Here is a 22348-nt window from a genome sequence, read left to right on the forward strand (position 1 = left end):
AAGGTTACAGCGCTTGATTTGTGATATCCAACTCTGAAAACTCTCTCTCTTCCTCTTTGGCGTTGCCTGTCCACAAAGTTTGATCGATAGCTGAATTGTGCCATCGGTTTGTGAATCTAGCCGACTCTGCTGTCTACTCAATGACAAACAACAAACAGGTCTGGCCACCAATAACAATGAGAGATGTGAGGACTGAGCACTCCCTCGGAATATAAGGCTGAATCATGCTATAATAGTCAGTTTTAAGAATGTGTACAATGATCTTTTACAGTATGTGTTCCATGCATGTAAGAAAGAAATGACCACTCAAATTCAGTCCATTTTAGTATCATCTGTTTTTCTCACATATTTACTCCCTCTCGTCTATCACTTTGCATTCCTCCTTGGAGTTGAAGATCAATGACCACACCATATCTCCACATTCAGTCTACCCTGCCTCGCCCCAGCTGCCCACTCGCTCACTATATTCAACGTTCCTTCCCTCACTTGAAACAGCCCACTCAAATACTAATTCCACAGACGAACAAAATGTAAGGCATTTTATGATGTTTTGAAGTTAGTGCTATCCCAGCTTCATCAGAACAAAGCGCTGCCCCCACGCTCAGCTGCCTACTGCATTCTTACCTTGGCATGGCAAATGTTTCAAATTATTGTGGATTTTCGTAATACAGTCAAGTGATAATCATTCCGAATTACTCTCAAAAAACAACAAGGCTATCAAAGGATGCCCTATTCTGCTTGACGAAAAAGCTGATCTGTTATTTATGCACCTTTATGCCAGATACTAAGGATTATTGTTAGTCCCTGCAAATTATCTGGTCAACTGAAGCATTTTTCCTGTAACAGGTATCATACCGTGACCGGATGATTCGCCGAAAGACGTTTGGCCGACGGACGTTTGGCCGACGGACAGGTCGCCAAATGGACGTTTCGCCGAACGGCCGTTCGGCCAAACATTCATCCGGCCGAACGGCCGTTCGGCGAAACGGGATTCGCCCCGCCTCCGGATCGTGTGTGTACATGCTTTTCAACCTCGGCCTGCGGGCCATATACGGCCCGTTACTACTACTCTATTTTCTCTATTTCTTCTGTCACGTACTGTTCTGCGTGATCTCCAAAAATTGGCAGCACATTGTAGTACGTACTTGTATTTAGAAATATGTCCAGCAGGGGGCAGTACATGCCCTTGTTATTCCTAAATGTTATCTGTAACGGGCCATGGCCCGTGGGCCGAGGTTGAAAAACATGTACACACACGATCCGGGGGCGGGGCGAGCGCGCGAATCCCGTTTTGGCGAAACGTCCGTTCGGCCAAACGTTCATTCGGCCGAACGGCCGTTCGGCGAAACGTCCGTTCGGCGAAACATCCATTCCGCGACCTGTCCGTCGGCCAAACGTCCATCGGCGAAACGTCTTTCGGCAAATCATCCGAGTACCGTATCATACGCCACAGTGAGTCTAGTCTAACTATGAACCTGTCAGACACCTCCCCTTTAACCTTGTCACCCTTCCATTCTTTGTTTTTCATTTCTCACTTATCCACTTAACTCCTCCATCCTTCTTGGTACATGTGTGTATGTGCCCATACACAGGCCCAATCCACGGGCTGGTAATGCTGGGTTAATAAGATTGGAGAGCAGCTGATGGCTGTGCACATTCAGGCTAAATTACATTTAATTCAATTGGGTTTCGCTCACTTGGCTCCCTCCCACTCCTCTCCTATTTCTCTTCTTTTGACTCATTGTCTTTATCCGCTTCACATGGAGGAGAACACACAGACAAGAATACAGAATACAGTCCATATTTTATTTTAGAGTGATCCACATGAATTGTCTTTGGCCACCTGTCACTAAAAATTGGATTATTTGTAGTTTCCCAAAAAATAAGTAATTCTGAATTTGATAAATGAGTGGGGCATCTTTCATATGACCTTCCAGAGACACTCCGAAGACAGATAAACTAAAAACAAAAGCTGATATGAGCAATTCAATCAGGTCTCATGACTGGTGGTTGAAAATGTTCACGTTATGTGTGTATGTGATTAAATTAAACAAGTCATCAGCAGCTGAGTGCTCAAATCAACAACTGGGGGTTGTCTCTCTGATTAAAATTAGAATCCAGGGAAATAATCTCTTTTGATAAATGTAATTGTAATATGCGGCAGTTTTTTCATTAAATATTTCAATATTATTATTTCAGTTTGCCTGCTAGTTTTTTTATACTACTACTTCTACTTTCATATTATACTCTTCCTGATTATGACATGAGCAGCACTGAGTTGTCATGCATGCTGGACACTTTGCTCACCTGGCCGCTATTTAGGCATGGCTGACATACGTAATATTCGTATGTATGTGGAATTTTTTTTTATCTGTAAATTAGTCAAGTTTAGCACTCCTGTTAACTAAAAAAAAGCACATCCAAGATAGGAGAGAGAAAATCTCTCTCACTCTCATTCTGTCTCTCTCTCTTTCTTTGTTTGATCCTGCCCCCTGCTACCTCTTGCTCATGCTAGTGCAGAAGCAAACCCCCCTTTCAAATAGACATCTAAAAAAACTATTATTGAAGTAAACTACAGATTGAAAGCTTTATAATAGCATTCCATGCAGTGTCAAAAAAATCTAGCTATAGCTTTCAGTGATTTACCACATGCATACATCTTTCTAATCTGTATGAAATGCCAGGAAGCAACACTAGTAATAATTAACTTTGATTATTTATAACCCACTCATTGACTAGCGATGAAAACTCCTTGGAAAGGTTATGCCACCCACTCACAAACAAATCAGAGTGGCTAATTTGCTTTTTCCGTTGAGAACATTCTGAATCCGTCTCATGCATGATATCCAGTTGCAATTGATTTCCAAACATTCCAATTATCAGGGGAATTGACTTCTTATGACAGACTTTCAAACATATTTTCATGTTTCAGTTTCTTCTGCTGTACTATACAGCCATTACTTTAACGTAAATGAATTTCCTTTGGGTCATGAGAACTGCCATGTGGATATAATGCGCAAGCAAATAAATTCCCAGTTGTATGAGTAGTGTGGTGGTGATGGAAGGGTGAAGCTGCAGCTGCGGCTCAGCTAACGTGCTGTTTTTGCAGTGTTGATGATCGAGCCATGTATGGAAAGTCACCTCCGGAGACATTTCTGGCACACAACTGCATGGTACAATCACACCTTGCTATGGCAGTGCAGTCCATTTGAAATGGCGCAGACCTGCCTATGAAATTCCAAAATATTAAGGGCATGAGCTGCATTGACATATAAATACAGTAGTGTTGAATTGTAAGCCCTTTTCAAACTTGACTAGCAACCCATCACACTTTGGAACGAAGAAGCTCCAAATCACCTTGAGAACCATCTACAAACAACGTGTCAATCCTACAGTCGTACCAAAATATCAGAATACACACATAAGATTAGTGAGCAAGGATGAGATGAATTTGAATTCTTTTGTGATGCTTGTCTTTGATGAAAACTGAAAGTTCTATAACCACCATTTCTCCAAAACTTTGACCTAAAAACTGTGGCAGTTTAAACGAGTGTGTGTGTGTGTGTGTGTGTGTGTGTGTGTGTGTGTGTGTGTGTGTGTGCGTGCCTGTGTGTGTGCGCGTTAGACTGTGTATTATTTTACATCACTTCCAATGCTTTCCAGGTCAAAAAAGTTAGCCAGGATGTCAGAAACTCAGATCATAATTGGTTGACGAAACATTGCAGAGTTTGTGTAATTTCATTTCACTTCGCTTTTCCTTCCGTTCCCCCGGAAACTCAATCTCACAAGAATAGATGACTCTTCTCCTTAATAGCAACTAAACACATCAGAGCTGCTCTTCCAAATGACCCCCCCCCCCCCAAGCCATTAGGAACAACACAGAAGATAGAAGTCTAATGAAAAGAGGTGTAATAGAAGTGCAACGTGGCTCAGAGACTTGCTGCTGTTTTAATTTTGCTCGATGGTTGTAATGCTTGAAGAATGATGCGTTTTAATTGGACACCTCACAAACATCTAAATGAAGAATGTCAGAAAGATATAGTTTTAATAAATGTGAAAGAAAAGCTGCCTAGTCCATTTTGCCCAACACAACTACCAGGCAGGCAGGCATATGCACAAAGCAAAATAGCTAGTTTGCATTTTTTGATAAAAAACACACACACGCAAAAAAGCTAAACTGAAAGACACTAGTGGGACCTGCTGCCATTGCTGCCATGTCATGCTGAAATACATGATAATATATATTCTACATTTTTTGTGCAGTCACATGAACCTATTGGTATGCACATACTATACCTTCAATCTCGGTGGTATAAATAGAAGAAAAAGCTAACAACAACATCAAAGCAAAATAAACTCAGCCGTATATTCTCTTTCAATCAATAATCTTGTCCTAGCCATGCTGGCTCATCCCTCACAGTATATGGGATTCAAATTATCAATCAATAACCACACCGTTGACCATTAAAAACTGCACGTATCTGTCTGAAGTCAATCGTAATCAACATCACAATTCCATTTCTAGGAGGACTATAGCTGACATGAACAATTACAGCAGTTATCATCTCCGCAGCCACAGTTTTAATTCTTTTTCTTAAAAAAAATTGAATAAATGACTGCAAAAATCTTACCTTGGCCATCTGTGCCTGGACTCCACTGGCTTTAAGAGAGGCCACGGCTTTCTGTGCAGCTGAAGGGTTGTCAAAGTCAACAAAACCATAACCTGCAATTCAACAAATAAAAGACTTTAATGACATACTAAAAAAGGCTCAGGTGAAAAAGTTTGATGTGGATGTGTCAAAAGTCAGGTCACGTTTTAATCGCAAGACAACACCATAATAGTGTGCATCCCAGCAGTCAAAAAAATTGTTGAAAAGTTGGGAAAGAAATAATAAATAATAACATTTTAATGTGTAAATTTGTGGGGGGAATGGTCAATAAAGGCTAACACAGTCATCATGATATGAGCATGTCACCTTAGTAGTTTTAAACAAAACAAACATTGTCACTAGAAAATGAGTGTCACAATGCGAGCTAATATTCATTGTTATTCATCATTTCTATCATTATCATTTCTGTGTCTAGTGTGTGTCATTGTTTAACTTGTACCTACACATGGGACTAAAGAAGGAAATTAGCCCATATCTTAACCATTTACATATATATGTTCATTAACATGAATATAAATATGTTCATTAATATGTGCTGTCCCTTATCAAATAAATAAATAAATCAATCAATCAATCAATATTAACATTAAAAAATGTGTGTCTGTTTTATTTTTTTCTTTTCGTCATACATCTATGTATGTTCAGCATTTTTGTGCCGTGCGTTAACAGTTCCTGCTAGTTTTATGTTGCAGATAGAGCCCAAATATCAGAATATTTTCATTTATATGCAACAGCGAATAATAAAATTGTCAGTATGATAAACGGTTCCCCGCATGGATTTCTCTGTTTGTTCTGATTGACACTCGGATTAGTTGGCTTGCCTCAGCCTTTAATTTACCTCCAGGACAAAGGAATGTGTGTATAACTGAAGTCACATTTGTGACAAAATAGGAGCACCAAGAGGTTTCAGTAAAAGCCAGAAAATAGACACTAGCTGCTTCACTGTTTTAATGGTTAAAAAGAGAGGGCACATGAAAAGAGCTAGTCCAGCTATGAAAATATGGCCTCATTGAACTAATAGCTTTGTGTCATGATCTGTTTGATCATGTTTATGCGATATATTAATAAAAGCTTGCACACTTGAGTGGAGCCAGACAGCAGTAATTTGAAAGCAATGCAGCTTTGAAACCCCTGAGTTCTAAGTGGGTTGTGTGATAATACAATTAAATGATATTACCAACGCCTCTACAAAATTGAAAATGTAAATATATTAGGTAGGGAATACTGGTTCCTTGCCTCTCTCATACAAACATTTAATCACATACTGAAAAACATGTGTTCTCGCCTCTCAGTCGTCTCCAAAATTTGGTACAAAGGATACTTTAGCTGACATGCAGAATTGTTCAAAGTTAGCGATCTGCTTTCACAGCAAGACCTGCCACCCTATCACCCCACACACACAAATACTGTCGCAACTGAGAAACTCCATATTATACCACTTTAGGACAGCAGCATTCGTATCCTTTGACAAAAGCTCACCCATGCCCCCGTGGATTGTTCATTTCATTGTGCACTGCAATTGGCTGGCTACAAATTTACAGTTGGCTGGGAACCTTGTGAGGATAAGCGTTATGGAAAATGAATCACTGTAGTATAATACAGGGTGTTAATATTTTCATTCGTTTATTTTCTGAACCGCTTAATCTTCACAGGATTTGCGGGGGGTGCTGGAGCACCAGGCAGGGGACACCCTGAATCAGTGGCCAGCCAATTGCACGGCCCAAGGAGACCGACAACCATTCACGCTCACACTCATACCTAGGGCCAATTTAGAGTGTTCAACCAGCCTACCCTGCATGTTTACGGAATGAGGGAGCAAACCGGAGTACCCGGAGAAAATGCATGCATGCCCGGGGAGTACATTGTTAATATTTAAGTTTAATAAATAAAATATTTTTAATTAAAAAAGGATTTGTTATGTATTACATTTTTAATGCTACATTTATTCAATAAACACCTTGATTTGTATTGTATTTATATATTATTATATTGAATTGATATATTATTTATTAAATAAATACGTTTTAATCTTTGAACATTTATTTATTTAAATTTATTTTTACCCTGATGAAATACTGTGTGTAAACGAACACAAACACCAACACACACAGCCTCGTTCCAAACTATTTTCACAAGTTGAGAACTCTGCTTTAACATGACAACAATGCCAAAACAACAGACTGATCTGATCTGTCTTATTCTATTACTCTTTTGACTCAGTCAAATCTTACCCGAATAAAAGGCATGTCTGCTAACTCATCAATTTGAAAGGGTACCCTTCCTTTTCTGTCAGCCGCAAGCTATTTTTACCCAGTCACTCCGTCTTCCTTGTGCAGCTTCCTGTCCATCACTCCTTCCCATTAGAGGCCTATGTACCAATTTGTACTCCCTTAGTCACGCTGAGCACTAATCTTGTCCCAAATAAATGCATTTACAAGCAACCCAACACTTACACCATTTTACTACATTTCATTGTAACTCAAAAACTGTTTAACAATTAGATAATACATCAATTCAACATTTTTAAGGTAAAGAAAAATGTATTAAGGAAAGGGAATGCTGTAGCTGCTTGATTTTCTGCAGAAAATAAAGTATAAATATATACATATTTCTTCTGTCCGCATGTATCAATTACATACCTAAAAAAACACCTCCCGCAGGTATGTCTCAGCAACAAGTCGCAAAATAGCATTTGTCCAACAACAAGGCACAAGTAATAAAATTGGTGACTAGAGTACAACTCAAGTAGTGTGACTTTAGTTAAAGTGTGAATTTGTACATTATTACTTTTATTGAGAATTAACATTCATCGTCAGACAAGACACACACTAGTTACTGACTCACCTTTGCACTGATTGGTGTTCTTGTCCAGAATTGCCTTTGTAGAAACAATTTTCCCATATCTGCAAAACAACAAGAAAAGGTTCTTGTGAGCTCTGAAAACAGTTAGACCCTGCTCATTAAAAAAATCTTGAATGTAGATTTAGAGCAATATATAATGCCAAAATGCAGAATCCTAAGAAAGCTGAAGCAGAAATATTTCTCTCCTCTGATTTTTTTTTAACTTTGAACTAAGGTTAGTTTGTTTAATCTTCATCTTCCCATTAACTAAAATTGTGTACAGTAATCTCTTATTTTCTAAAATTGCAATTCACAAAATGGATACTCTATTACAGATAGCTTATACTGCGCTCTCTTGCTTTTTAACTTAGTATTAACTGCACTTTAAATCGACCAGCAGTACACAATTTATGAGATTCATAACCTCATCAACTCATTATGATTTCTATTTGTGAATATAGTATTTGCAAGGGTCCAGCTGTACAAGGGTTAGGCACGAAAAGTCACCAGTATCAACAAACTACCCGCTGTGATTGGCATACATAAACCATATATTTTGTCTTATTGTAAGTCTTGGCAACGCTACCTTTTCCTTTGTTATATTCTCTTCATTAACCCTCCTACCACTCCCATTCGCCTGCTTGGTGTGCTCTGAAAGAAGTTAATAATATATCTTATCAGCTCTGTCTGTCTTTTAGTTTTCCTGAGACTAAAGCAGAGGAAAAGGCAGGCAAGCTATGAAAATTCACTTTTTCATCTAACAGTGAGACTGTGCAGCTTGGTATCAGTAGAATAATTCCTTGCTGTATAGCCCCACTTTTCAACACCCTTTATTTGACTTACCTGTAAGGGTTGACCGGTAATATCGCATATGGTGGTAGTACAAAAACTTCTTTTTTTTTTAAGTTAAAAATTATTTTAAAATAGCTTGTTATGACATAATGCACAATATTTTTTTGATTGCAAATACCTGATATTATTTTTTTGCATTTTCATTAAATGGTTGACTTATAAATCTGAATTATTGGTGTCACATCATTTGGAATGTAACAAAAAGATAAGTATGTGAATCAGGTTTGAGTTATTCTTTTTACAGTAAATTATAGACCTGACAATCATCTGACGTTTGTTCCCATATCCCAGCACCATACAGCATAACTATAGTCACAAACTCAATCAATAATTAATAGTACAAAAAGATGGCCTTTAACAGTTATCTCTAGTAATTGTCACAACTTAATACAATAGGAACACATACAAATGAGTACCCTACAGAAGAATATAATGGCAGTGATTGGTTAAATACCATTACAACCATCATAGTGAAGAGGGAACAAAGCATGGAGGAATTAGACACGTCAGTGCGTGAGGTAACAGAGGAAAAAAAATGAAGGAAGTCAGGGAAATGTGTAATGGGTGGGGAGAGGGAAAAGTCAGTCACAAGATAAAATGAAATATTGACGGCAAGGAGGAAGCAATAGGGAGATAGTATGGGGTGTTTAATAAATAGGAGCTCATTTAGCTGTCACAAGCAGGAGCGTCTCTGTCAGAGAACACAGACTTTCTCGCCTGACAGCCTCATATCAAACTCTATTGGGATAGAAGATTTTGGATGTATAAAAAAAAGACATTTGAGAGTATTAACAAGTCTACGGTCTCTGGCAGACTAAAACGATGCTTGTCAGGGTAGTTTTGACTGAAGTTGTGCCGTCTAGTGAAGAACATATTTGGCTTGTGGTTTGAGGTGAAAACCAATGAATGCAAGGATTGAAAATAAAAGGCAGAATAAAGCGCCCACACATTTACACACACGCACACGTCATCACAGATGAAAATCACTAAAGCAGTAATCACGCACTTTACACATGCCATCTGGCAATGCCCAAATCTTTGTTTACTTCGGCCTCCATGAAATACAAACACTACGTATGTATGTGTAAACTCCTATAATGCATGTGTAGCTAAGTGAGGCAAGACATGTTAGAATACATGTGGGTGTTTTCTCGAAATGGTGTGATTGTGTGTATATATTTGCGGGGTGATTGAAATGCATGCAAAGATCTAATGGACCGGTGTTTTTCCATGTTGTTTTTTGCAGTGCCAAGAATGTAAAAACACTCTGAAACGATGTTGATGTGTGCGTAACTTGCGTGTGTGAGTGAAAAATGGAAGAGGAGAAAAGCGAAAAGCAGATACCTGGCTTGACACATTGTGATCCTTGAAACAATATTCACAGTTGTCTCGCTTTCCAATGTGGAAAACGCACACAGCATATGTTATGGTGTTTCTGTTATCCCCAGACAACTGCACCTTTCCTCTGTTGGTAGGCTTTCAGAGTTAGGAGGAAATAAGACATGAAGCAAGGTACGAGGAGCAAGACCTTTGACAACATTCTTGCCGCATAAAATATAATGCTGTATGTTTTGTATGTATTGTAGGGTTTCCTTCATTCCTATTATTCGATTTAAGAAAGCACAAATTATCTGTTACTGTAAGATGGTGGGCGAAAAGAATATTAATATGGTGTATGCCAGTAGGGGGTTGCGGATGTGGACTACAAAAGTGCAGAACAAAGTGTCAGAGACACTAATTATGTATCCAAGTCAAAACTAGAGTTATTTGATTTCAGTAAGCAAGTGGAAATATTTTCAACCTAACCTTGACCGGACAACAAAGATAGATTGCATTTTTATTTAAATTTTATCAGAATGACAAGAACCAAGAGGGCCAGGGTCATTCATTACTTTCTCATGTACCAAAACCACATTAGATAAAAAAAAAAGAGTGGAAGAATGTTAATTGAATAATAATTGATGTCAAGCAAAATAAACATCCAACGCTAGAGTATTGGAGCGTTCCTCTCTTTATGAAATGTTTTAGGAAACAGCTGAATAAATTATGCACTGTTGTTTAAAGTCATATGTGTCAAGAATCATGGCTTTAAATTCATTGGTAATGTTGAGTCACACGTTTGTCATGTAAACACGATTCCACAAGTATAAATAAAAGGACAAAACATGCTATTTTCCAATCTAATTTCATGATAGATATGAATAGAATTATGTTCTTAAAACATAATTAGCACATAATTTACTTTAAAGATTCATATATCAGTTCTGAATTTTCCACTTCTCAAACACGAATGCATCTGCTTTATAGAAAGAATTGTAAATCAAAAACAGACAATATAACATAAAGAGGAAATAGTTTGGTGTACAAATCTTTATAGTGCATTTATGATAGACTGATAATATTGCCCCTGGTTTTAGATTTACATTCTGCTCACATTATGCTCTGTCCCCAGACATTAAAAGTGTGCCCACAGTTAGGGCGAAGGAGGGGACCGATTGGAAATGTCAGCTGACAACGGCACTTTTCAGTGACACTTTTAGAACTCACACAAAGACAGATGGTACAATTGGGAGGGAGGTAAGACAGTGTCATGTAAAGAGGGGATGAAAAAGATGGTATAATGTGAAGGCAGACAGGGGAGTGGAATAATGTATTATTGCTGGCACAAAGCACGAAACAAAACAAATCGATTCCTAAAAAAAGGTTGACTAGTATATGTCTGTGTTAGTATGGAAACAGGAGACTGCCATGTTTTTTAAATTAAAATTATGGCCAGGTATGGAGGATCTGAGTGCGTAAGTGTCAGGGTTAAAGCTTTTTTGGTCTGGGTTTGTTGACTGTGTTTGTGTAGTACACACGCATACGTTCACCAATACACGTCATTGCCATGAGTGGCAGGAAATAAACACTCAAAGTATTTCCGATAGGCGTAAAGAGAGCCAAGGCCAGGCGGTGACCCAAAAGCATGCATCAGGCGCCTCCCACAGTGACCTTTGTGAAATGTTACTGGCCACTTGGCACGGTGGCTGAGGCTCTAATGAAACTTTTATTGGCCACCCATTTCTCACTCTGTTTCTCCAAAAAGCCTCAAGGGCTAAACTGAAAAATTGCAGTCTTGAGCTGCAGAAGGGCAAATTATGCTTGCAGTGTGTGTATGTGTGTGTTTCTGGACTCTTCCTGTCTTTGCGGTATTCTATTTAAATTTTATAATAAATGAACATTTCCTAGGAGGTAGTTTAAACTTTTAGTTTAAGTGCATAAGGAGTAATAAATAAAACTGAAACCTCACCATTTGCAAGTCATGCAATAGTGTTATAGACATAGGTAGAGAATATATAATATTTATAATGGCAAAACAGTATTTAAAGCAATATATATAGCCATCAAGTTTTGTAGTTTCACATCTATAATGTCAAAAATGTTTAACATTAACACTGTCAGGCTTTGATGTCTTTAACCTTTCACTTATTACAGATTATCCTGTTCAGTGTTGCAGATGGGTTGGAATTTATCCCACCGGACTTTCTGGGAGGCAGATTGCATGTGTGTGCGGCCTTGTTTTTTTATACTAATGAAAAACAATGGATAATTCATTTAGAATTGACATGTTCTTCATCAACATATGCCTTCATTACAATAGAGAATCCATTTAGATAGAATGCATATGATAATGTTGAAGCACAGCAGACTCCAAACTATCAAATAGATATCTATCAAGAAAAAACTTCAGTATTCAATATCCATACAGGTTTCCATTATTATTCGTCTGTATTTATGTATTTATTTTTTCATAGAGAAATCCTATTTTGGGGTAGCACAGTTGATCATAAATCAGGGTTTGTTGTTTTTGTTGGTTCTCATGACCTCGAAGAGGACGAAGATAGAAAACCAATAGATGTTACCATTTGTGGATTTTATTTAGTATGCTTTGCTTAAATATCATGTAATCCTCCTATAGACTCCCTGATGTGGGATTAATGAAGTGCACTGTACTCTTACCAACCCTACTCTACCCTACCCTAATTAACGTCTAATCTTATGCTACTCCATTCATACTGTTATGTTGTATACGCTAGTTTAAATGAGGCACACAGTTACATTTCCAGTTTAATTTAACAGGTTATAGCAAAGCAACTGATGGATGATATACTGCTGTGTTTCTGTTTCTGTGTGGAGGAATCAGTGCAAAGGCTAACGGATGGGTTAGACCGAACTGGGTCTTGTTATTTCCTTATAGGAAGCACAGAGGGGAGGCATTGAGGTCAATCGTACACAGGTGATGGTCATTAGAGCATTCCATTGAATTCACGGAAACACTAATTGCAAATAGCTGTGCTAGAACAAGGCTTGCTGTATTGGTCATGTTCAAAGAGACAGTAGTGTCAGACTTAGAATAGAACTCACGGTTGGCACAGTTTGATGAGATCTTGATCAGTGGTGGCTGGTGGTAGGCCTCTGATGTATAGGTTGGTCTTACTGAGCTGTTCCGCTATCCCTCCTCCCTGACCTCCACCTTCTCCTCCTGTAGTGCTGGGGCAGGGCGGTGCCATAGACGGAGGGGGAGGAGCATATGACTGCTATAAATACAGAAACAACAAAAATTAAACTATGCTCATATATAACATATACCAATAATATATATGTATATGTATGTATATATATATATATATATATATATATATATATATATATATATATATATATATTTGAAAATATCAACATATATACCCTGTCAGTAATTACATTTCTGGTGGATATATACAGGCAAAACTGTTAAATGTTACCACAGTAATAAATGAGTTATAATATTAAAAGAAAAAGTTGCTGATTAAAACCAGCAGGGAAAAAATACGGAAAATTAGGGAAAAAAAACAACTCTTTAACAGTAGTTTTGGAATTTTTTTTTATTGATAGTATTGTCCAGTTTAAGCCAAAATGTATTGAATGTCAAATCTCTCATCTCATTTTATGAACCGCTTAATCCTCATTAGGGTTGTGGGGGCGGCTGGAGCCAATTCCAGCTGTCTTTGGGCCAGAGGCGGGGGACACCCTGAATCGGTGGCCAGCTGAATTTGTGGTTGAAAATGTCATCCCATTGTCTACACAAAACCAGGGCCTTGTAGTCTTTTTTGTTTTCGCCCAACTTTATAGTTTGTACATTTCTGGCAGTGCAAGGATTAATGAATTCTTGGAGTTTACGGGTTCAGAGTGCACACCCACCTCTTCCTGCCAGCTGTCTTTGGCAGACAAGTAGGAGGAAGTAAACAAGCTTGATGGCTCACACAGCAACAGCAATAACAACATTCTCTCTGCTGTCTTGATGTTTGGAGTCAAACATCCACACAGTCTCTAAAAGACGTCACCATCGGTTTCATTAATGGGAGCTGAATGCAACTAAATCAAGAACCTGCAACCATTGAGATGAACAACAGCTATATCCACTATTTGCCATAATAACAAGTGAGACAGAAAGGCAGCTGATAATATGTGAACAAGGTGTATGTGTAAGGTTGTTTATATTCTGTCATGTCTCTTCTACACTGTGGAAGGTCTGCAGTTATAGAAGATAAATGCAACCCAAACTACCCAAACTACATAATGTGGGTTGTTTGTCATTTATTTGCTGAAGGTCCACATCGTGTTAATAATCAGACCCATGGCAACATCAAATCATGTCCACCTCATGAAATATGTTTGAAAATGTGCAGAGTGCTGCATCTTGAAGTTGTAGCAAAATAACATTTGTCTGCTCACCCGCTAGGATTTTTTAGGCGTGCCGAAAAAGAGGATCAGGTAATGATCAACAAAGAACCCTTGATTTCTCGCCCACCCCAGCAACATATGAACGCGCCATCAGTGGTGATACAAAGCATACATCCAGCTGTCTTTTACTTCGCAATGAAGTTGTGCCGCAAATGTTACTGCCACCAACCCACCAAATACACCGTCTCTCACATGTTCTGTTCACACGTACCAATTAGAAAATTATAATATCCTGAAGAAATTGTTGTCTTAATGAGCTGAAAATCTTAATCAGCAATATTACACTAAGGAGCTGCTGGAGATTTATCAACTAGGGTGTAATGGCTCAATTAACTTGAAAAAAAAAGTGGTATAATTTATTTCATGAATCTAAGCATTGGAGAGATGAAAGGAACACCAGATCAGTGCGTGCAAAGCCCAAAACATTTCTTTTGTTTGCTCTCAAAACCACATTAAACCCATGTCTGCCGAACCGCTTTCAGCCAATTTGTTCAGCTGTCAGAGTTTGGCCAATATTGAGCTGTGAATGTGTCAGAAACTGTAATAGAGAAACCCTTTGGAATGTTGATTCATACTCTTTCTATACTATACTCCTGCTTTGACCCAATGTCAAATTCAACTCCCATTTTGTTGTTCTTCGTTGCTCAATTCCTTCGCTCTTTTCACCTCTATCGCTTCACTTTATGAAAAGCCTGACACGAAAACTTCACTCTCTGCCTCCTCTCTCTATCAGTGTCTTTTCCTGCAAAGGATTATTCGGCAGTGGGAACGTGCAGACTGGAGGCTGCCTCTCAGCTGGTATTATTGACACTTACTACATTGGAGCAGCTCTCACAGTGGGAGTACCGGCTTTGAGGCAGCGACAGAAACTGTCACACAAAGCAAACAAAGCGTCACCAGGTTTTACGAGATTTCATGCCTGGTTGAAACTGAAAGCAACACAACTGCAAAATTGATGTGCAGTGTTGAGAATGTGCAGTTTGACTACCTGCTGAGCATAACTGCATTATTAAAAATAAAAGCCACCAATGTGCAATAATGGTAAAAATATCAACAGCAATGAATGTAATAAAGATTCTCCTATAATTAGATATAACCCCCTGCTATTGTAATATTGACATAAAAATGGATCTAAATAAGAAGTATACAACTCTGTTGGAAACTGTTTTGGCATGAAAAATGCACTTTGCCAAAGAAACGTGAACAAATACAGCTACACAATGACCTACCGTTGTTTTTATTCAGTACTATCTTTAAGTGGTCACAGTAGAGGAAAGCTGAAAGTTTTGAAGGGAACAGCTTGGAAGTTTCGTGATATGAAGAGTAGAAAGGGAAATGGCATCATCCCAGAGAGAGGTGAACTTCGGGTGAAAAGTAAAGAAAAGCAAATGGAGGAAGCCAAGTGAGAAAGGATCAAGAGAAGAGTATGTCACCTATGAGGAAAGAAAGGCGACATGTTTTATTTTGGCTGTTCCAGCCTCTTCTGATCCTCTCTGAAAAGCTGAGGAAAAAATCTGGGGTCCAGAATAGTTCCTCTTGTACATTCTCACTGTGTAATCACAGTAGCAGCAGGTTTTAATGGATCCTGATGTATAGACAGTATATGCTGAAGAACAATCCTCTCTTTCTGCTAAATAAAACGCACAGACTTTGTCATGGGTTGTGTCTAACCTATGAAAAGAAGCATTTCTCTGGAAATCTGCATCTGCAAAAAAAATCCTCTCTGGGGGATGCTAATCATCACATGCATAAATGTTAAAAGAAAATGATATTGTCTAATTGCCAATGGGTGGAATGGCAATTGAGTAGTTAGCATGTTTGCCTCATATTTCTGAGGTCAAGGGTTCTATCCCCGATGGGTTATGACCTTCCTGCATGGGATAGTAGGCTGATTGAACACTCTAAATTGTTTGTAGAGATGAGTGTGAGCATGAAAACCCCTCAATTACCGTCCATAGTTGGCTGGGATAAACTCCAGCACCCTCACGACCCTTGTGAGGATAAGTGGAAACCAAAAGAAATTAATGAATAAATGCCCCAAATGGATGTGTTAAGGTATCAATGTCCAACAGCAAACAGTGGCTGGATATATGGTTACATTTCTTCATTTCAGAATACCTTTATGTGCTCATTTGTGGTTTGTAGGTATGTAGTCCTGGGTATGTACTGTATAGTAGGCAGAGATTTTCATTGTTCCTCAATATATAAGCGGTTAACTCTTGCAGGCTGGTCTACAATAACTTTTCTTAAACAAATGTTTCTTGGAGCTACTATATATTCTTAACCATCTACAGCTCATCATCCAGCAGCTTTTCCATCCCTCTTCATCCGTTTCTGCTATTTCCATATACTATAATGGCCACTGGACTTCCATTTACTTCAAGGCTTCATTGTTCTTGTCAAACAAGCTGCCTTTCCTTTAGAGTTAAACTTCTCTTCGTTGTTCCTCCCCCAACCACCCTGTAACTGCTGTTATCGTGTGCCTTTCCTGGTCCATTATCTCTTCCCCTCTCGTCTCATCTCTTCCTCATGCTTGCATTCCTCTTATTGGCTGCCCTTCTTTCCTCCAACTTCGCGCAGGAGATTAAAATATGAGGAAACAATCAAGCACTGCCTTATTAGCATATGAACAGGGGCTGACAGACAACTGCAGCCTCCACAACAGAGTGCTGTAAAATTCAATGCAGTTAGTTTTTTTTTTAAATACAGATTTGACTTTCTAACGCATTTTGTTGAATGAGGCAGAACAATCCTTTGCCAGGCCTTTCGCACAGCCAAATTACCATCTGAATATAAGAGTGTGTAAGGAGACAGAACGATTATATAGCGTATGGTGAAATAATGGAGACTATATAATGTGTGTGCATAAAAAATAATGTTTCTCCACGGTTACAACAACTTGACAAGATTGGTATGTCATACTTTCACATATTTCTCTGTTGGATTTGACTTGAAAGGGCAATAATGAAACATTTAATATACAATAACTATTATTCATGCCTCTATACAGGTGGATGTGTTTTGGGTCTCCTACACTCATACAAAATATGTAAAAGGAAAGTATATAAGAACATGTAACTTTCTATATCATTGGAACAACCTATTTGTCTAAACCCTCAAAGGGTTGATTGACTAAAGCTTTGGTCATGCAAACAGATGTGAAAGTTTACATACTAACTGGAAGCAACTAAGATCAGCTAACGCACTAAATTGCTGTGCAGATGTGCAGATGTGCATATTGCGGGAATGCTGCAAAAACTCTCTCTGTCTCTCTTTGTCTCTATCGCTCTCATTCCCTTGCTCGCTTTGCTGTCTGGCCTAATTCAATTCTTTTGAAAATTCTGAGAGGAAATATTTAGGAGAAGGAAAAACAAGAACAAGGAGAAATTGAAGAAGCAAGGCAGAGATCAGCACTCTGTAATCCAAAATGCCTAAATTTCTGATCTATGATCAGATGATCCTGGATTATAGATAGAAAAGTCAAAATATGGCATGCTAACATAGAAGAAGAACAAGTCAGGTCAAAAATTGAATTATTCAACAGAACATTGTGTGGATAAAGGGGTTTGCTAGATTTGGGAAGGTATCCAAACTCGCATTTGTTTTTGTACTAAAGACATGACATTTCCTCTGACACAACTCTTTGTATGCTTGGGAGGTGTATTAATTTAGTATACTGATAAGGCTGTTATACCGATAATGATGACAACCAAAAAGAAATGCAGCATTTTTCCTGGCTGCAAATAGAAAGTATGAACTACTTCCAGATTTCAAATCATTATGATGTGAACCTCACTCCGTCCTAACAATGAATCGATATCAAATTACAATTCATATCTTTAAATTTATAATCCAGTATTGAAGCATTCATACCATTTAAAAGACATTCGTTGTCCCCGAAACAAAAAAAAAGGCTGAAATTGCAACATCTGTCAGTGGATTCCACAATCATAACCCAGACATGGTGTGCACTTGCATTGATTTAAAAGCCTCATCAAATTACCTGGAAAAGGTTAAAAGTATCCATTACGGACTAACACGCTTTTGCTATTGTGCACGCTTGTGAAAAAGGAGAGTGCAGCTGCTCAGAACAACAAATAAGCTTGACTTTATCCGGGAGGCAGAAATATACCACAGTATTGCACAAAAACATTTAAGAGAAGAAATATTTCAGTTAACAGCTGCAAGGTGGAATAAGGCGCTGCTTGAAAATAGAGAAAGGGGAATTAAATCTTTCTCAAATACACATCACTAAATTTGCTTTACTTTTCGCTTGGCCATTTGAGGATAAAGTTTAATTTTACAACACTCAACATACGTAACCAGCCTTTTTTTAATAACTATGTACAGTACTATATGGTGGAAAGAAAAAAAAATCGGAAGGTTTTACAAACACCCCATATAGCTTGAAGAGGTTTGCCAAGGAGTGATGAACACAAAAGCAAAAGTGGAGAAGCAGAGGATAAAAACAGAAACCTGGATAAAAAGGACACTGCAAAATAAGGTTTGAAATGTAGTGAAAGGTGTGTGAGGATGACAGGAAAGGATGAAACCACAGTGGTGGGCCACAAGGGCACCAGAGAGCTTCCTTTTGCCGTTGTCAAATCTATCCTTTAAAAATACATTCTGAGGCTTTAATTGGGGCTGCGGCTTAATCCAAAACATTTGCATACCTCTGGGATTCCTTTAGCACTAGAGCTCAACGCGTTAGAATGTAGCAGTGAGACAGGATCCTTTCAATCAACTATCCAAACAATGTCAGGCATTGTTATACTTTGTAGCAAAGACAAAACTCATCTTATTTTGGTTATTCTTTAGCTAAATAAATTTGTGTGTGGATGCTGCATCAATGGCTTTCAGCATGATTTGAAAAGAGATTCAATCTATGATTTAAAGCAATGAACTGTATCAACGAAACAGAAAATTGATTGTTCACTCCAAACTCGATCATCTGACAGAGATTAAAGTCCAAATGGGACAATGACACAATTTGATCATGCCATGCCTACAGTATGATCGGCTGTGGTCCCCCTGGGAAGATCCAAGAAGATGAGACACATTGACAGAACTTCTGAAGTGGCTCATTTTTTTAAAAAGAGATACAGTTTATGGTAGAGTGACCAAAGAAACTCAGCATTTCAAAGTACATCAACTACACAATTGCTTTTTTCTTTCTAAGCATTTCCAAACCGGAGCAAGCAATCCGTAATATGACAATCAAAGCATATTATATTCCCCTTCCAATATACTTAGACTCTCATAAATGTTTCTGTTTCTTCTTTTGAGAGCATATAAAATGTTAATAGCATAAATGCCATCGTAAAGTGTTTCATGGTCTTTTTTTCCTTGCACACCCATCCAGTTAATGGAAGTTCCTCTTATATCTGAGTATGAAGCTGATGAGCACATTTACCACCCCCACCTCATATCCTCATACATCAGCCCAATTGTGAGATAAACACCAATGCCTCCAGTTTCTCAGCTGTTATCTGCATCATATATCTCTCTCGTACGCCACAATTCCTTCAAGGAAACTGATATGGCCCATTAAATACGTACATTTTCTTTTATGATTAGTCAAATGGTTATCTGGCAAGCCGTCACTCAAGTATATATAGTACCATGAGTCTTGGAGCGCTGATTGTGTTCCACCGGCCATTTTGGCTCCTGCCCCCCGAGTTGGCGGGGGAGGTCCCAGACCTGTCTGACGGCTCCCAGAGTTTGATTAACACACCCTTAAGATAGAGTGGGTACACGCATGAATAGGTGCCGCAAGAGACATACCGATATATGAAATTGTTTGTGCCAGAATTAACGATCAAATAGCATCATTACTAATACTCACAGATGATTTGTCCCATGCTAGGTTCACCACAACACATTACCAACAATGTTCGCACACTCATCTTACTCCAACATAGTCCTATCTTCCCTCTTCTTATCCACCAGTATCCTCTCCCTAAAGGCTGCCACCAGGGTAAGAATAGTCATATCGAGAAAGCAATGCGACTTACTTTGCGTAGCATTAACTGAATATTCTTTCATGTTTTCTATTTTACTCTCTGTTGTATCTTCCTCTTTGCCGATTCTACGAATAAACAGAACAATATAAACAACCACAATGAGAATAAACAAAACTTCCTTTGGAGGGTTTACTACACACTAGAGTGACTAGATTGATCGCCTGTCAGGTGTAAAGCGCAAAGAGACAATCTTTTGCGCTCACAATCACACTTCCAGTATGGAAATGGATCCTAGGCTGTCCACACCAAAGTCAGGCGAAAAAAACACTGGACCATTAGGTGGACTACATCATATTGTATGATTGAAATATGTACCACACAATTAGCACAATGATGATTGTTGGGCTGCACATGGAAAACTACTCAGAAAATAATTAATCTACCTGTCGCAGAACCCTTGCCAATTTAAAGTAACAAATTAGATATAACACTTTTTCTTCTTTAATTTAAGTTGTTTGACAGTCGACAGTTATGTTAATTATCATTAACTACCAAAACTGAATCTTCAATACTGCATTTTTTTTAATTTGAGAATAAATATTGCCAGTATGAAACTACAACCTGTGCAATTGTTACTCCTAACTGTCCAGAATAGGCCAGGTCACCAAGATCTGTGCACCATGAGAATACACTCCATCTAACAAATCCTATTGTTGCATGAAATGTCACGGCACATTACTACATGAGAGATTACCCGTTCTAAAAAATAAAAAAGGAGAAAGGGCAGAAGCAGTCATTGAATGAAGACAAGTAAAGAAAGTAAAGAGCAACTAAACAGAAGCCATTAAAATACTCTGTAAGTCAATGATGTAAAATTAATAGCTGAACACCCAAGGGTATGTCACGTCATTGACTCTGATTGGGACATTAAAAGATTCTGTTTATCTGAATGTATTAATTATATATTGTCAGAAATTCTCATTGTAAATGTTACAGTTGGTGTAGAATTATTAGAGTATTTACATGTGAAATGCAACACTATTTACAAAAAAAATACCAGTTATGAAAACACTTCTGGCATGAAGTAATTTTGTAAGTAGAGGTAGCACTGTGTGTGAGTGGTATATATTATATGCTCTCAGGTTGATTAAAGTTTTGATAACGTAAGAGTGGGTTAAAAGAGATTTACAGTTATAGCTGAGAAACGGCTCCTAATGCAAGGAAACAATAAAATCCAACAAATCACTTGTCTCATAAGCGCTTCATATGTTCACTTGACCCCCCTTTTTCCCCTCCACTGCCTTATCTGTGTCATAGGCCGCTGTCACCATGCGCCTCTTTTTTCCCCCAATACGCTTACTTTTGACTTCAGGGTCTATGTAGATCTGCCTCCAACCAAAGTGTAATAGACATTGCATGTGCCGGATTCACATTTGTGAATATGATGAAAAAAAGTATCTGGTCAATTACAGCCTTATTTTCACCTTATCAAGTATGTAAATAGTAAAATGTGTTATTTTTGATTTGGGACAATTTTGAGTGTTCAATCAGTCTACTATGCATGTTTTTGGAATGTGGGAGGAAACCAAAGTACATGCTGAAACCCACACAGGCACAGGGAGAACATCCAAAGTCCACACAGGAAGGAAGCCTGGAATTGAACCCTTGATCTCAGAACTGTGGAGGAGAAGTGCTAACCACTCATCAAGTGTGCTGTATACTCATAATAAGAGAAACAAGAAAATGAATAAGATTAATAAGTAAGCTGACATGGCAGTGAAATTAATTGTGCATCTAATCTTAAAAATTCTCTAGAGTAACAAAAGAGAGATGTTCATAGCACCAAACGGATTAGGGAGGTGTTACAACAGGTAGAGAACACTCAGTGGGGACATTCCTCTTCTCCACTTTGGAAACATTATGTTTTACACATTGCATCAGGACAATATATAGAGTAGTTGGGTGCATTGATGTCACTCTTGTAGGGTATGCAGTGCCTGGACCAAAACCTGTTTTCAACAGCTTAATCCCAATATTGCCAACATCACACCATTACTGACAAATCCATATTAACATACACCCAGAGCACAGAAAGTCCAAACTCCAGGCAGAACGCATCAGTAGTGAGTGCCATCTTAACGAGGCTTTTTATCCCATGTCTACCTCTGCTCCCTATTTACACTTCAGCTAACACAGCATTGGAAACCACAAAGGTAGTTTGCATGCATGCTCTACACACACTCACTTCTCCATCATTGT

The 22348-nt window shown here is 38.4% G+C and overlaps 1 protein-coding gene across 1 annotated transcript in view; it reads right to left on the reverse strand.

Moving 5' to 3' along the window:
- The window catches only part of LOC144072701 (RNA-binding motif, single-stranded-interacting protein 3-like), a 59408-nt gene that overhangs the window by 29133 nt on the left and 7927 nt on the right, over positions 1-22348 (reverse strand). Inside the window, exons 2-4 of the mRNA XM_077597917.1 lie at positions 12768-12940; positions 7515-7573; positions 4632-4723 (exon numbers count right to left, since the gene is read on the reverse strand). Of these exons, the coding sequence (XP_077454043.1) occupies positions 4632-4723; positions 7515-7573; positions 12768-12940 (324 nt within the window). The remainder of the gene's footprint in view (positions 1-4631; positions 4724-7514; positions 7574-12767; positions 12941-22348) is intronic.

The sequence above is a fragment of the Stigmatopora argus genome, chromosome 4 (genome assembly GCF_051989625.1).
Source record: "Stigmatopora argus isolate UIUO_Sarg chromosome 4, RoL_Sarg_1.0, whole genome shotgun sequence".
Classification (NCBI taxonomy): Eukaryota; Metazoa; Chordata; class Actinopteri; order Syngnathiformes; family Syngnathidae; genus Stigmatopora; species Stigmatopora argus.